Genomic DNA, 16,410 nt, shown 5'->3' on the forward strand with positions numbered 1-16,410 from the left:
AGAGCTGAAACCCCTTCAACACTAAGAATCCCCTCTGGGAAACTCCCTCCTTATCTAAGTAACTATAAGCCATGCCTCTAGACTTGGAATAGCTCCACCAGACCCTGTTCTTCACCATCTTATTCTCTGTCTCTTTACAGGGGCGATTTTAGAGGGTACAGATGTAGACTGAGATAAGTCCCTTTTCCAAGAAGTAAAGACCCTTAGGTTAAATAATATATTAACTGAGAATACAATTTTAAAAGCTTTCTACGTAAGCATGCTTAATAAATCAAAGCAAAGCTTTCCAATACTGCTTCGTATCAAGTTTTCTACTGGAGACATAAAATGGTGAGAACGGTAATAATAGACCAGTGTTACCTCTAGTAGAGACTACTGCAGAAAGATTTCACATTTGTGTCACACAGAATTATTGGCTTTTTTCCCGGGGTGGGGGTGGGGGGTCACATTTTTGAAAAGTATCTCCCTAAAATAATTAGGTCTGGCACTGCAAACAAAAGCAAATAAGTAGATACTTAAATTATCCTAGTTCTTTTTAAAAATATAAAGATACATCTGTCCCAGAATCATGCAAGAACTTTGGGGGAAAAAAAAGAAGACTGTCTCCTAAGAGCTAATTAATTCTTATATATTAGTTAAATATAGATGCCAGTTCTTATTTAATATGCTATTAATCTCCAGGACTGTCAGGGCCCTAACATTTGACTGAGGTGATGGGAAGGAGGTTAGTCCAGGTGGTATTTCTTTCACAGGTAGGTTGAATTACTATATTAGTCGCTGACTTTACTGGTGCAAAAATCTCAACACATGGAGAAGTACATTTCTCGGCAGCATTTTCTAAAACCAAAAATATGATGTATCTAATTAAAGGCGCTCCTAATTTGAGTGACTCCTACTTGAGTGCCAAATTTGGTAAGAGACATAAAAAACATAGAGTAAGCCTTTTTTTCTAGAGGATGACTAACACAAAATATATATGAAACATGTAGAATGTACTTCCCAGAACATACCTAAATGTGGGTGCTAATAGAATTGGTACTTTAAGGAAAAGTAAAATAAATAAAACCAATGAAAGAGGAAAAAAACAAAGGATTCAATGCCTGCCTGTTGAAATATTTAAATATCCTCTCTCTATAGTACAACCAAAGTCATGCTCCATCATCAGTCCCAGTGAATCTGCATGTTTCTGGTTTTGGAAATAACAGTATGAAAACCGTATGAGCAGGGACATTTTCTTTATGGTGCTCAGAGCTCCGCTCACCCACCTGATTTGCTATAAATAGTCTGAAAGGCTGATTATTAATAATTAAACTGTTCAAAGAGCTATATTAACTCATCAAATCCTCCTAACACTTCTAGAGGCAGGTACGGTAATCATTCCATTCTGTGGACGAGGAAACTGAGGGTCAGGGAGGTTAAGTCAGTTGCCCAGCTGCCCCACGGGCAGTAAATAGTGGAGTTCAGATTGGAATGCAGGTAGTTAAGCCAAGACCAGAGAAACTACTGTGGATGCTTAGCTGAGGTTTAAGGGACAGAGCTTCATCTGACTCTGTATTTGGGGGTGGTTTTAGGGAAAGTTGTCAGCCTATGACCCTGTCCATCAGGAAATCACAAACCCCAAAGGTTATGGAGCTGGCAGGTGATCTAAAGGAGTGAAATGAGCCAGGTGCGAAAAATACAATGATAAATGACAATATGACACTCCATACTGGAGGGATGATAGCGGCCGATGGGGATGGTGGCCATATAGAGAGGGACAGCCCACGGGGGCGTGGGGATGATGGCTGCTTCTCTACTCCGACGGTTACCTTAGAGGAGGCTAGAGACAGTGCTGCTGCCAGACTTGAAGGTTTTTCAAAAAAGGTGGTGATGTTGGTGGGGTGGGGGAACCCTGACATTTTATAAGAATTCTTGCTAGATTTATGTGTTTGCTTTAAAAAAAAAAAGAAAGAGAAAAAGAAATTTGAAACAAAACAATCTGTTGGCAGTATGTGGTTCAGCGGGTGGTGACCTCTTTTATATCGTTAAAGGAGGAGACAGCCATCACCTGGAATAAAAGGACTTTCTAAACCTCCAAGGACTTTCTTGGCTCTTCTCAGTGTTCCAGCAGACCTAGGCTCACTCAGCAGGTAATGAACATAATGCCTGTTAAACATCAAGGCACACCTGGTCAAAGCCACAGACGTGTCTCTCTCCAGAGACAAAGGCAAAAAGTTAGAGGTATATGCAGAGTGATACCCTCTACTTATTTCTCTCTATGCCAGGAGCTAATAAATAAGGTGTAAGTGTCCAAACTGACTTCCTGGAAACTATTTCTGCCTCCGGCCAATCTACCAGGATAGCCAAGAAGGAACAGAGACTTCACAGAGAGAACGACTGACTGATGCTTGGTTCACATGTCTGCGTGTTCACCTGGGCAAAGAATGATCTCGTGGCCAACCTTCCTTTCCTAGATTACTGTCACTCCCCTGTGTCAATGAACATCTTATCCAGACGTGATGTAATGGGGCTGTCCTTTGTGGCCCGTTTAGAATTCTCAAAGGAAATGACTTTAAAAAGAAAAAAAAAAAAGGAAAATAGTGAAAACAGTAAGCAGGAGGGAACCCGAGACACCTGGGAGGTAAAGAGGACCAAGAAATTCAGACTCTTCTCACACACATTTGCTCCTATTCCCCTTTCACCATTTTCTGAGAAGTCTTTATATTTTCTGTAAGGTGCTGTTAATAAAACCCCATGGCTGAAAATTTCTTGCTTGTTCTACTTAATCTTTATGATGAGGTTCTCTTCCTCTTACAAAAACATGTGCTAAAGTTACAGTGAAAGACTAAAAGCACAGCCTAAGTTATTTGTGGTAAACAATTCCAGGCATACAGAGCAACAGAGTTAACGTCAAAGGTTTCTGGTAACTAAAAATTGATTCATGCCACTATGAAAACTAGAGACATAAAATGTGTTTTTTCTCATCAGTTTTTTCCACTGAAGTGAGAGGTGATCTTCTTATTAAAACTGTATCACATGATTACTGAATAGAAACCAAATCAACTAACCAAAATGTAGCCTAATTTATCAACTACACACAGCTGCCTGACACCCCCAAACATCTTTACTTTGGTTTCAAATAATTGTTTACTGTTTAAAAATGGCCTGGAGGTAGTGTCTGGAACAGATTTCTCAAAGTTCACCTTCAAAAGTTCCATGAAAAAGAGATAAAGTTGCTGGAAAACCATTCTCTTTAGGTAGGGTTATTAGGAAGAAGGAGATGGCTTGAACAAGTGCTCAGAAATTTAAGTGTCTTGGAAGGAAAGAAGAAACGGCCTTTTGATGGACGCATCGGTTTGGTTTAAAACCAAGTCTTAATGTAAATTTTTACCTTAAATATGCTAAGACTTTTTCTCCCCTCTAACAACTCAAGCCAAAGGTATAATTTCACTCTCTTTCCAATCCTTCCATATAAATGATGATATTTTGGAAATCATTTAGGGTTTGGTTTTGTTTTTTAATTTTGTCATCTAAACTCCTATTTCCAAATATCTTACATAATACCTGGTAAAACATCATACAAAATATCAAGTGTAGCCTCTCTAAACTGCATCCAAGTTTACTGATACCGCTGGAGCAAAACCCATAAAACAGGAGGTAGAAAGGGCCTTAGAACCCAGCGTACACCCTAAGAGATCATGCTCTGCAGGTAGCAGCACGTGTGGTCTCGGTGAAGACGACAGAGGTGAGGGCCCGAGGTGCTCACCTGTCTTTGTAGTTTATCACAGTGTCAATGATAGCATTCATCTGCTTCGTCAGTTTAGGGGGATTTGGTGACAGCTTCTCAGCTGGAGGGCGACCTCTCCTCTTCTTGGCCTTCTCCACATCTTCTTTTGCAGGATCCTTATCCACGTTTCTTCGTCTTTTTCGCTTCTTAAGCCGGACTTCCTCTTCCATTTCTTCCAAATTGCCGTCTTCAATGGCCTGTTAATTGGAAATGAAGGAGAAAAATTCAAGACAAGAGAATACCAAAAAGAAAAAAAAAAACACATTAGATAATTAGAATAAAATGAAACAAACAAACAAAGCAGAAATTAACAGTAATCAATGAAGTAAGAAGAAAAATAGAAAACCACCATATTGGATAAATGTATCTTTAACCCAAGTCTTATTTCCTGATCAAAATATGTGAAGGCCCAAAACACTAATAGCAAAGAATGTGACAAATATGAAGAGATTTATACATTTAAGTGTTTGAAGATAACTAAAACCAAATGACATTTCAGCTCGATGTAGGAAAAAGACCTTTATTGTCTTATTTCTGTAGAGAGTCAAAGGTAAACCGAAACAAGGGGTGAATGAGGAAAAAATTTCCCTAAGATTGCATCCTTACATTCATATAAGCTTTGACCTTCTCTTCTTTGAGGTTTTACATCAATTTATTCATGATTCACAACGTAAGTCAAAATTCCATCCAGATTTTCTTCTAACATAGCAATTAGTAAACAAGGAAACGGGAAGTACAAAGCCACATTCCTGGGTAAACGCACTTAAATCATCCGATAAAGAACACACACACTCACAAACAGAAAACACTTTTTTCCAATTACCTGCAAACGCTTGCTTTAAACCAGAGCCAGCAGCACTAATGCAGAGAGATAATAAAATAGCTATAAAAACAACCAGGTATAAGAAGAAACCTGTTCATAAAGGGCTAAAAGATCCATGTGACAGACCCAGAAGTTTAAACTTTTTTTTCCCCTCCTGGTTAATCTCAAAACTTAAGGAAAATAAAGGGAAAGGAAAAACTGCAAAGAAAAAAACAGCAATAGATAAGAGAAAATTTGACCATGGAAAGGAAAATTTTTAAAAAGACCTTTAAATTGCATATCAAGATTGGTTTCTCACACAAAATAACTGATGTTGTTATTTGTTCCTCCTGCCTCTCAATATTGCCTCCAGTATGCAAATGCTAATCAATCCTTTCTCGTAGCTGAAAAGAGCTCTAATCATAAGGCAATTACCTTCATTTCTCCACAGCACCAAACATGGCTAATATTTATGATCATGTGAGTATAACAATCAATATAAAGAGTGATTACAGCTCAGACATAATTTCTTTCACTTATGTACAATGCCTTCTGAAAAAGAAAGGTTTTGTGAACAAAACCTGGTGCAGAACACAAAACAACCTGGCATGTTAAAAATGCCAGTGGGATTTAAAAAAGAAAAAAATAGGCTTTCTATGCATCTTCCAATGTGCAAACCCAGAGAAGCAACATGCACACAGACAGAATCCTAAAGGGACAGCCTGAGCCCAGGCCTTAATAATCAAAAGACAATTTCCATCACGATCCTACAGTGTTCAGATAACCACTATGAAGGAGGCAAGGTCTGATGAGTTATGAGGAAAAAGAAAAAAGAAGGAAGAAAAAAAAAAGCTCCACGTTATTTCATTAATATTCATTTGACTAAAAGCAGGACACCCACTATACAGCTAAACACACTGCAGCTAAAGCGAAGATTAAGAAAAGGAAATTTGTCCCGCAAATCTTGGAGGCTGAACATGCTAATAATAAATACAGCATGCAAGGCTGTCAACAGTTAATGGTATTGCTCTCCTCAAGCACCCAGTTACACACAGAAATACGGAGAACACCGGCTTTTGATGTGTTACACACCTACACATGCCTGGGATGTAGTTCTACTGAATCTTCAAGACGGCAACGAAAAAGGATATTTACCTTACCACTATCAGCAGGCCGGCTATCGGAAATCACAGTTAGTGGGGATAAAATTAACAAGCCAGCAAAGCAGCGAGCTGCTAGTCTCTTCATCAGCTGATCAGGAAAAAAAAGAGAGCTGGGGAAAGGCTATGTTTTCATATACAAGTAATTTTATTTTACTGAAAATTTAATACTGAAAGGATTGTGGAGACTCAAATCTGCTGTTTCATTCTACCTACTACAAGGCCCGAAGCCTTCCTCCTTCAGCCTGTTTTAATATTGACAACTACTTATCATATTTTTTTCCCCCTGATTATTCCAGGCAGCAGAATTAGAGATTTTTAGCTCAGGTGGTTTCTCATTCTTACTCACATTTGAACAATTAAGCCAATAAGAAAACAAATTAATATTCAAATTTATAAAAAAAATAAAAACCATGTATGCTTTTTTTTTTTGTATTTTAAAGCTTATTTTAGTGCTTTAAGAAAATAGGCTGCGTGATTTTGGAGCAGTCTAAGATGATTTTTTTTTTTTTTTGGATAAAAGAATTCTTTCATTAAATGCATGTAAGTAAAAGCAATGTGCATGTTCTCAAGTTCAAGTATTTTAATACAATACATTATTCTTTTTAAAGAAAATCCCAAACAACTGTGACACTTCACTTTCAGTTTCATGCTGTAAAATTTTTCATTGTTTTTCTATTCTGGGGGATAAATGGAGAGGGGGGAAGTTGTGAAAAGGATATTTCTACTCTTACCCCTCCCTTAATTTTGCAAGAATGGAACAAAGCATAAGCCTGTGATATTTGGACTTCTCAATCTCTAAATCTGGGAGTAGCTAAGAAGCGAAAACAAATTAAACTGCAAAAAGAACCAGTGAGACCATTTTTATTACAATTGCTAATACGTGCAGATTCTTATTAAATTTAGGGTTTGGAATCACAAGGAAACACACAAAGTACTGACCATTATTCCCCTTAAATTAAGGTTTTATGCAGGAATGCAGAGAACTACAAAACATTTTCCCTCCTCCCCAAAGACCCCAAACACATCCATATGCAGTGCTTTATGTTCAGGGATTTCTAAGGGTCTTTTTCTAATGGAAATCAATTCACTAAATATTTCCCAGTGCTTTTCGCTCTTAAGAGAGTGGAGTAAGATTACTCCTGCCTGAAAGTAAAATTATTCATGGAAAATTTAAAACTGTTCTCTTCTTTTAAAAAAAAATTATTTATTCAACTGGCTTCACTGACACTACTCAGGGCTAGGGGCTAGGGACACACACACAAAACTTGCTACACAATGCTCAAGTACTACCCCACAAAGAATTCCCTTCCAAACCTTTTACCAGCACAATATTGAAATAAATCACAGAAGCAAACCCCCAGTTTCCGACTGGTGACGTGTTGCGCAAGAGTGCGAGCCCTAATTCAACATACAGACGGCTCCCATGCTGAACTGCCTCTAGATTTAATGAAGTGAATAGGAAGGAAGTCGGGGAAAAAAAGTGTACAAATAAGAAATTAACGCTTTCCTTCCCTACCCAAACGGTGAGACACAACTACAGCGAAGTTTGCTGAGGCACTTCTTCCCTTAAAGGCACACGGCACCCATTTGGCTCCTGAAGTCGCTAAGAAAGAAAAAAACCCTTCTGGTGATAAAAATCCCCAGCCAAGTTAAAATAGTTAAGCATATTTCAGCCTGTGTTTTTTTTTCCTGAATGAAGCTGGGAATTACTCCTTCCTCCACTGGATGGCAACCTTCTTCCCCCCACCCCCTTTTTTCTCTTTCTCTTTCAGTTTAAAAAAAATTTCTTTTTTAAAGAATACATGATCATGACACAGGATATTCAAGGATAAGATACAGAGTGGCTCTTTCCTCAGTTAGTTAAGAAAGCAGTGTGTGTATGTATGTAGGTTCTGATCATAAAACGCAGGATAAGGTTGGTGTGTGTGTGTTTGTATGTATGTAGGTTCTGATCAAAAAATGCAGGAGACAGTCAGTGTGTGTGTGTGTGTGTGTGTGTGTGCGCGCGCACCTATGTGTGTGTGCAGGTTCTGATCATAATATGCAGGAGAAGGTTGGGGGGGGGGTGTGTGTGTGTGTATAGGTTCTGAACATAAAAGGCAGGAGACGGTCCGTGGAGACGGTCGGTAGCACAGGATTAGCTGTTTTAAAGGAAACAGTTCGCAGCTTACAGAGCACATGGCAGACCCGGGAGCAAGCCACACGTGGGTCCAGCCATGCCCCCCTCTGTCATCTCAACACACACTATGTCTTAGTGAAAGATGAACAGTCCAGAAAGTGCGCATTTATCCTGACTCTTCTCAACCCCAGGGTACATCGAGGTGCCGGCGGCGGCAGAAGGGATCCATGACTATGAATAGGTAAACAGGGACAAGCAAACAAAAGCCACGAGCCAGCTCCGGGCGCACGGTTTCCCCTGTGTCTGTCTTTTCCACTCAGCATCTCCAAACACACCAAGCTGTGTGGCACAGCCCTTACAGTGGAACAGACCACCTTAAGAAACACTGAATGGAGCAATTCGAAAGCAGTGCTAGACAATGCATGGATGATCTTTTTGGATACGAAATAGGAAATTCCGTATTCTAAATTCAAGTATCTGGTATGTAAATATCTGCCCCCTGACAAGGTCTCTCTCTGTGTGTGTCTTCTCTTTGCCCCCTATTTATACTCTGGGGGTCCTTCTCCCTTAGGACTGTAATTGGATTCCAGAAGGCCCTCAGATGCTGCTGGAGGTGGGGGTGAGGGTCACAGAGCTGAGGGCTAAGCAGTAAAGACAGAGGATTGGTACCAATTACATGTCAATTCCAGGGCTTCCTGCGGACCACTAAACTTCATTCCAATATTCAGGGAGACTAAACCTCCCTCAAGCCCTGCTAAGACCTGGAAGCAAATAATACAGGTAATGATCCCCCAGACAACCAGGGGAATAGGAGCAGCAACTACAACCAAAAAGTGGCATTTTAAAGAAAATTCAAGATATCAATGTGTAAGAAACATTTTTATAATAGGAATATTTAACAACAACAAAAATTGAACATGGAGCTCTTGCTCAAAATGCCACAATCGTTTCAGTCACTCGGTTTCATAAAGACTATAGCAATTTTGGATACAGAATTTCAGATCCATGGCAGAAACTGGACAATTGTTTTTGATTATCATGTGAAAATTAATAAAGGGAAGCCTCATGAAAATGGAGTCAGGAGGCCAAAAGGGAGAGCTCTCACAAAGCCCCACTGCATGTCAATCACAGGAAGAATTGTCAGATTCAGACGCTGAGAAGAATCATAACAGGACAGATTCACCAGTTACAGGACCTGACTGGAACAGATATTTGGTTGACCCTTGCACAACACAGGTTTGAACTGTGTGAATCCACTTACACACCGACTTTTATCAATAGTAAGTACTACATCACTACATGATTTGCAGTTGGTTTAATCCCAAGTTGGGTGCAGAGGACCTGAAAGTATGGGGGGCCCACTCTAAGTTACACACAGATTTCTGACTGCATAGAGGGTCGGCACTCCTAATCCCCGCATTGCCCGGGGTCAACTGTACATTGCATCTCCTATAAGACATCTACTACCCCAGCAACCCAGCTGGTGAGAAACTATTATCACTCCAAACTCTTTTCTCCAAACAACCCTCCCCAACTCCTTCCTTTTTATCCATTAAAGAACACTCCTCTCCTTTGTTTGTTGGACTTGTCTATGATTTTTGTTACAGCATGGTTGTCCTGAAACACAATTCTATGCTATTCCCAAACAAGCTCATTTTTGCTGATAAAATAACTTTTATTTTTGAGGTCAATTACCAACCCCCCTAACAAGCCATCTTGTTAGGTCAGTATGCATAAAATCAAATTTCCAGAGGTAAAATAAGCAAGACACAAAAAGACAAATATTGTACAATACCATGTACATGAAAAAGGAGAGTAGTGGTCCTCAGGGGTCAAACAGATTAGGGGTGTGAGAAGTGACTGATTAATGAGTACAGAATTTCAGTATGAGATGATGAAAAAATTTCTGGAACAGAGAACAGTGGTAGGTGCACAATAATGTACTGAAGTATACAAGAGTATATGAAGAGTGGTTAAAATTATACATTTTATGTTATGTGTTTTTTATCCCAATAAAGAGAAGTCCCTGTAAAAGAAAACAAATTCTTGCAGTTGGGGAAAAATCCCCAACAACTGCAGGTTCATACGTGTTCCTTACACCTCAACAAATAATGCTGTGAAATCTTGCAAGCTTTCCTTTCAAACTCAGACTTTACAATATTTCAACAAGAAGCACGTTTGGTCTTGTCCTGGCCAGTGACTAGAGAACCCTTTTCAGAAATCCTCAATTATTCACTCATTCAGTGTCATTAAGGAAACATCCATGATGTAAGGAAATTCCTGTACAGAAGACAGACCTGTTCACAAACTTTGTACCATTGTTATCAAATGCCTCAAACACTCAAGAAATGAAACAAGTTAATCTGAAGGCTAAGAATTTTAGCATAGTTTTAAAACAAATTTTTTCCCTCTGGGGTTCAATTCAGTTCAGTTCAGTTCAGTCGCTCAGTCGTGTCTGACTCTTTGTGACCCCATGAACCGCAGCACGCCAGGCCTCCCTGTCCATCACCAACTCCCAGAGTCTACCCAAACCCATGTCCACTGAGTCAGTGATGCCATCCAACCATCTCATCCTCTGTCATCCCCTTCTCCTCCTGCCCCCAATCTTTCCCAGCATCAGGGTCTTTTCCAATGAGTAGTCAGCTCTTCTCATCAGGTGGCCAAAGTACTGGAGTTTCAGCTTCAGCATCAGTCCTCCAATGAACACCCAGGACTGATCTCCTTTAGGATGGACTGGTTGGATCTCCTTGCAGGCCAAGGGACTCTCAAGAGTCTTCTCCAACACCACAGTTTAAAAGCATCAATTCTTCGGCACTCAGTTTTCTTTATAGTCCAACTCTCACATCCATCCATGACCACTGGAAAAACCATAGCCTTGACTAGATGGACCTTTGTTGACAAAGTAATGTCTCTGCTTTTTAATATGCTGTCTAGGTTGGTCATAACTTTCCTTCCAAGGAGTAAGCCTCTTTTAATTTCATGGCTGCAATCACCATCTGGCAGTGATTTTGGAGCCCAGAAAAATAAAGTCAGTCACTGATTCCACTGTTTCCCCATCTATTTGCCATGAAGTGATGGGGGTTCAATTAACTGATTACAGTTTCATAGACCCCCATTTCTTAATTCACTCATCTGTGAGGCAAATCAGAGGCCAGCTGAGTTCCCTGCTCTCCCTAAGTCGGGGAATGAGATGGGCAATGTTGGCCACTCAGGGAAAGCAGATGGAGCCTCAGTTTAACTGAATTTCTGGTACTGAGAGCTTTTCAATTTCTTGTTTGACAACTTTAGATCACAGTCGCAACAATGATCCAAGGCTCTTTCTTTCCTCTCTGATTGCACAAGAGAAACCACAGAAGGACACCTGGGGCGGGGGGGTGGGGGGGGGTGGGAAGGGGAGCCACCCTTTATACAGTGAGACAAAGTAAATTAGTACCTATTTCAGGGGAAAGAAATGTGAGGTTAGAAGAGGAAAAAAATATATGGATTATTAAAATTATAAGCATGGGATTCTCCAGGCAAGAATACTGGAGTGGGTAGCCATTCCCTTTTCCAGGGGATCTTCCCAACCCAGGGATCAAACCCACACCTCCCTCACTGCAGGCAGATTCTTTACTGTCTGAGCCACCAGGGAAACCCCACAAAAGTTATTTAAGCTTCAAGATCAGCTGTGTACCTTTGTGGCAGTATTAAACATGATGCTCTATTCAGAGAATGGCTGAGATGCAGGGGAGGGTGGTCCCCCAAACTTCTGGCCCCATCAATCCTGCCACACTATAAACAGTGCATGAACACCTTTGTCAGGCACGTGCTACACTACAGCTCCCTTGGTGGAATCAACCACAGAGCCCCAGAGAGAACTTGGGAGCCTGTGAAAGAAGCTTAGAGCAACAGTGGAGAATTAAAGAAATGCACATTGGCTCTCTTGCCCCAAGGCCATTCACCAGTCACTATCAACCCCTAACAGCCAAAACCCCACCTGCTTCTTTCCATAGCAGAGCTCCTCCGGGGGCCTGGACCACCTGTGTACTTGGAGGTTCTCAGGATATTAAAAAAAAAAAGAAGATGACGACAGGCAGAAAGAATTGTGGTACAATTTCAAGGCTTACAAAGAATAATGTAATGCTTCTGAGACAGATAGGTAAAACCGAATGATTAGGGGTGTAACCTCATTTGGAGATGACGACAAATGGTGAAGTGCAGGTCCTGGGGTCAAATAATCAATGCTCTTCTGGGTTTTCCTGTGACAGACGGTCCGCAAGGCTTACAGGCCATCAGCACAAGACCAGTTCTCTGTCTGTAAACCCACCACGGTTAAAGCATCAAATTCAAAGGAATTCAAATGGGGGCAAGGGTCAGAACAGGACACTTGTTCTTCTTAGGGCAGATGCAAAGAAGGCCACCAAGAGCCAAGTTCCAAGCCAGGAGACCACAAAAGTAAAACACCATGAGAAATCAAGAGCACAGTGATTTGAGGCCACTTCTTAGAGGAAGGAAAGCGCATCAATTTCAATAAACCTGAGACATCATGAATCCTTCTACTGCTACCATCACCACGGACAGCGGGAGCAGCAGTTCGCATGCTCTTCACCCTGTTGCCAGGTACTTCATGCTTCATACACATTTGCTCATTTAATCCTCACAACAACCCCCTTAGGTCCTGTTATCCTCCTCATTTTATAGGTGAGGAAACTCAGGCATGCAGAGATGAAGCATACCGTACTGGATTAAGAGATACAAACTACTCTGTATAAAATAGGTGAGCAACAAAGATACCCTGCATAGCAAAGGGAACTACAGCCATTTGCCTGTAATAACTTTTAATGGACTACAATCTGTAAAAATACTAAATCACTACGCTATGCACCCAAAATTAATGTAAGATTGTACATCAACTGTACTTCAATTAAAAAATTAAGTGAGTCACAGACTCCCAGGGTGTAAACTCTGGAAGTTTGACTGCATAAGCCATACCCACATTGGGAGGTTACTCTACTTCACAGCACAAAGGAGGTCTCTGAGCCACCAAAGTGAAAGTGAAAGTTGCTCAGTCATGTCCGACTCTTTGCAACCCTGTGTACTATACAGACCATGGAATTCTCCAGGCCAGAATACTGGAGTGGGTAGCTGTTCCTTTCTCCAAGGGATCTTCCCAACCCAGGGATCGAATCCAGGTCTCCTGCATTGCAAGCAGATTCTTTACCAACTGAGCTATCAGGGAAATCCGAGCCACCAAGAAGAGGCTAAATTATGCTTAGGCTTAGGTGAATAATACAGTCAAGAACATTGCACGGTGCATCTTGGGAAGACTTCAGCAAAGACAGAAACACGCATGCACACGTGTGCTTACATACATGGCACACAGATGGACACACACACACACATACTGTCCTTGCTCCGCATGGACGTGAGGGACCATAAAAATGACTATACAAGCTGAAACTGAACAAAGTCATTCTGATAATCAATGGGAAAATTATGATCATTCCGTGACACTGACAAATTTATGTCAAAGCACTAAAAACTCATTGTGGGTTATGCATGTACAGGGGAATGAGAAACATAGTAAAATGAGTATTTAGTACACTAATTTAAAACATGAGAAATATGGCATTAAAATGGTAAAAAAAAAAAAGAGAGAAATCTATCAAGAACATTTGCCTTCTTTTTATTTTCATCAAATAGCTTAGGCTACAGACCAAGAGCCTTTTCTAAGCCTTGACAAATTGCCAAGAATCAGCTTTCAACATTTTATCCTTTGCCCTTTCAATGTTGTAAATTCTCTCCACGTTCCTTTAATGTGTTTTTTTTTTGTTTGTTTGTTTGTTTGTTTGTTTGTTACTGTCACTTCCTCTGGGACATCTTCGTCCTTTCCGTCACGACCATTTTCTTCATTACGTCATTAAGTTTGCCTTAACTAAGCCTCTCTGGCTGACTATCTAGAGTCCACTCCAAAGGCCCCTGTGTGAGCCTACATCTTTCTTCATATAAGCTCCTGATAAGGTTGTCTTCCAAAAAAGATCTGTCTCATCAACAGTAAACACTTGTGATCATCATAACTTCCTGTCTTAACTAACCTTTGGGACCCTGGCCGTGCCACCAAGCCCACTCAACAATAATCAACTCATGCCCTGTCCTGAAATGATGGAACCAGCCTTCACTAGCAGGAAAATGTTCTCTTCCAGTCTCCTTGTTATTATCATTTTCTTTCAATACAACTAAATTCAACACTTTGGCCTGAACACTAGGCAAATCGATTGAATTTTTTTTTTAATAGTCTGCAATCCAAAGTAAACACTCAAATTCATGTTCCTGGTGCAATTTAAAATACACTGAGGATCTGAAAGAGACACGTGCACCCCAATGTTCATCGCAGCACTGTTTATAATAGCCAGGACATGGAAGCAACCTAGATGCCCAACAGCAGATGAATGGATAAGGAAGCTGTGGTACATATACATCATGGAATATTACTCAGCCGTTAAAAAGAATTCATTTGAATCAGTTCTAATGAGATGGATGAAACTGGAGCCCATTATACAGAGTGAAGTAAGCCAGAAAGATAAAGATCATTACAGCATACTAACACATACATATGGGATTTATAAAGATGGTAATGAAACCCTATATGCAAAACAGAAAAAGAGACACAGATGTACAGAACAGACTTTTGGACTCTGTGGGAGAAGGAGAGGGTGGGATGTTTCGAGAGAACAGCATGTATATTATCTATAGTGAAACAGATCACCAGCCCAGGTGGGATGCATGAGACAAGTGCTCGGGCCTGGTGCACTGGGAAGACCCAGAGGAATCGGGTGGAGAGGGAGGTGGGAGGGGGGATTGGGATGGGGAATACATGTAACTCCATGGCTGATTCATGTCAATGTATGACAAAACCCAATGCAATGTTGTGAAGTAATTAGCCTCCAACTAATAAAAATAATTGGAAAAAAAAAAAAAAAGAAAATATCAATCTCCCCTTTGAATCTCACTGGGATTAAACATGATAATAGACCTGGAAATGCAATCTTTATTATTAAAAAAAACAATAATAAGCCTTGTTATCATGTTATTAAAAACAATATAAATAAACATGAAAAAAAAAATAAAATACACTGAGGCGACTTTAGCTTGTGTTATATATTTACTGGGCCTTTTCAATACAGTTTGTATTGCAGTTTCATGCAGGACTCCAGTCTTCACTTTGACATATGTCCTTTTCAAATCTTCTAAATGCACCCAATTTTCCTTCCTGTGTTGTTACTTTTTTATCTCTTTGCTCCACTTTCATATTTGGTGGCTGATTTCCTCTCATTATTTTTGTAGCATGTTGTCTGGGTTTACTCCTAGGCGACAAGGAGGTGCCACAACAACATGCTTTGCGGTCTGTAAATGGGCTGAACTGGCATATGCTCAGTGACCAATCACCAACACACTTTGGAAGAAGTGATGAGATTGGTCACTGATCCTAATAAGCTTCTCTTATTTACGCTGTGATTTGAGGACTGAAGAGTTAGCAGCAAAGCTTATAATTTACACAGTTAGTACACCATGTTGTTATGGACTGAACTGTCACAGGCAAAATTCTTATGCTGGAGCCCTAATCCCGAGTACTTTAGAACGTGACTATATTTGGAGATGGGTCCTTTGAAGAGGTTAATTATGGTAAAATGAGGTCACTAGGGTGGGTGCTTATTCAATATGACTGGTGTCCTCCTAAGAGGAGAGGATTAGGACACAGACGCAGGACACTGCCAATACCTTGATCTCATCTCAGATCTCAGACTTCTTGCCTCTAGAACAATAAGAAAACCAATTTTTGTTGTTTAAGCCGCTCGGTATGTGCTATTTTGTTTGGTAGCCCTGGCAAACTAACACATACGATAATTAGAATCTCTTATTAGAGGGAGTGATTTTTTTAACTCTATCATGATAATGAAAATTTGTAAGTAATGCAATGGGGCGGAGCAAAGACTGCTTGCATGTCCTGCGCTCAGCTCATCCTGCCTGGATCTACGTTCCAAATCAGGCAACTTCTCCCTGCCCTGGTCTCACCCCGTGGGTGAGAGAATGGGTCTGAGAATGGGTCCCTGTTCTCGGGATTGCCTGTCTTTAGGCTTGTGCAGGGCCTGGCCTGAGGGTCTCTGCATAAGCCCAAGTGAGACTGCCTGGCTGGGGTAGTTCACTTCTCTTAGGAACTTGAGCTACAAATGTGAAAGAGCATATCCACACTGGTGTGAGAGCTGAAGCTGAATGAGGTCATGAGGTAGCACGTGCACTTGAGATGCTATTACTATAAACAATGAACAAACAGGAAACATAAGATGCAAAGAGTTTACTGTGTGAAGGAGAAACAATAGCCGGTCCCATGGAGACTGAAATTCCATGAACATAATGCACACAAGCATCTGGTTAGGCTACATAGATAGACGCGTATGAACACACATACACATACACACGCATACACACACACACACACAGAATGTCAGCAGAGGAATATCTCATTCCAGTTAAAGTTGAGAAGCCAACTGGGAAATGTACAATAATTTCAGATTTAGATTTA

General features: G+C 40.5%; 1 protein-coding gene across 5 annotated transcripts in view; it reads right to left on the bottom strand.

Moving 5' to 3' along the window:
* Positions 1–16,410, bottom strand: part of SMARCA2 (SWI/SNF related, matrix associated, actin dependent regulator of chromatin, subfamily a, member 2) — a 175,467-nt gene that overhangs the window by 25,044 nt on the left and 134,013 nt on the right. For 4 of the 5 annotated variants that reach the window (XM_061132642.1, XM_061132644.1, XM_061132641.1 and 1 more), the window contains exon 28: positions 3,746–3,963. In XM_061132642.1, the coding sequence (XP_060988625.1) occupies positions 3,746–3,963 (218 nt within the window). Of the gene's footprint in view, positions 1–3,745; positions 3,964–5,723; positions 5,820–7,045; positions 7,156–16,410 lie in introns of those variants that run through there. The other variant, XM_061132645.1, reaches the window with a different exon arrangement.

Source organism: Dama dama, chromosome 29 (genome assembly GCF_033118175.1).
Source record: "Dama dama isolate Ldn47 chromosome 29, ASM3311817v1, whole genome shotgun sequence".
Lineage (NCBI taxonomy): Eukaryota > Metazoa > Chordata > Mammalia > Artiodactyla > Cervidae > Dama > Dama dama.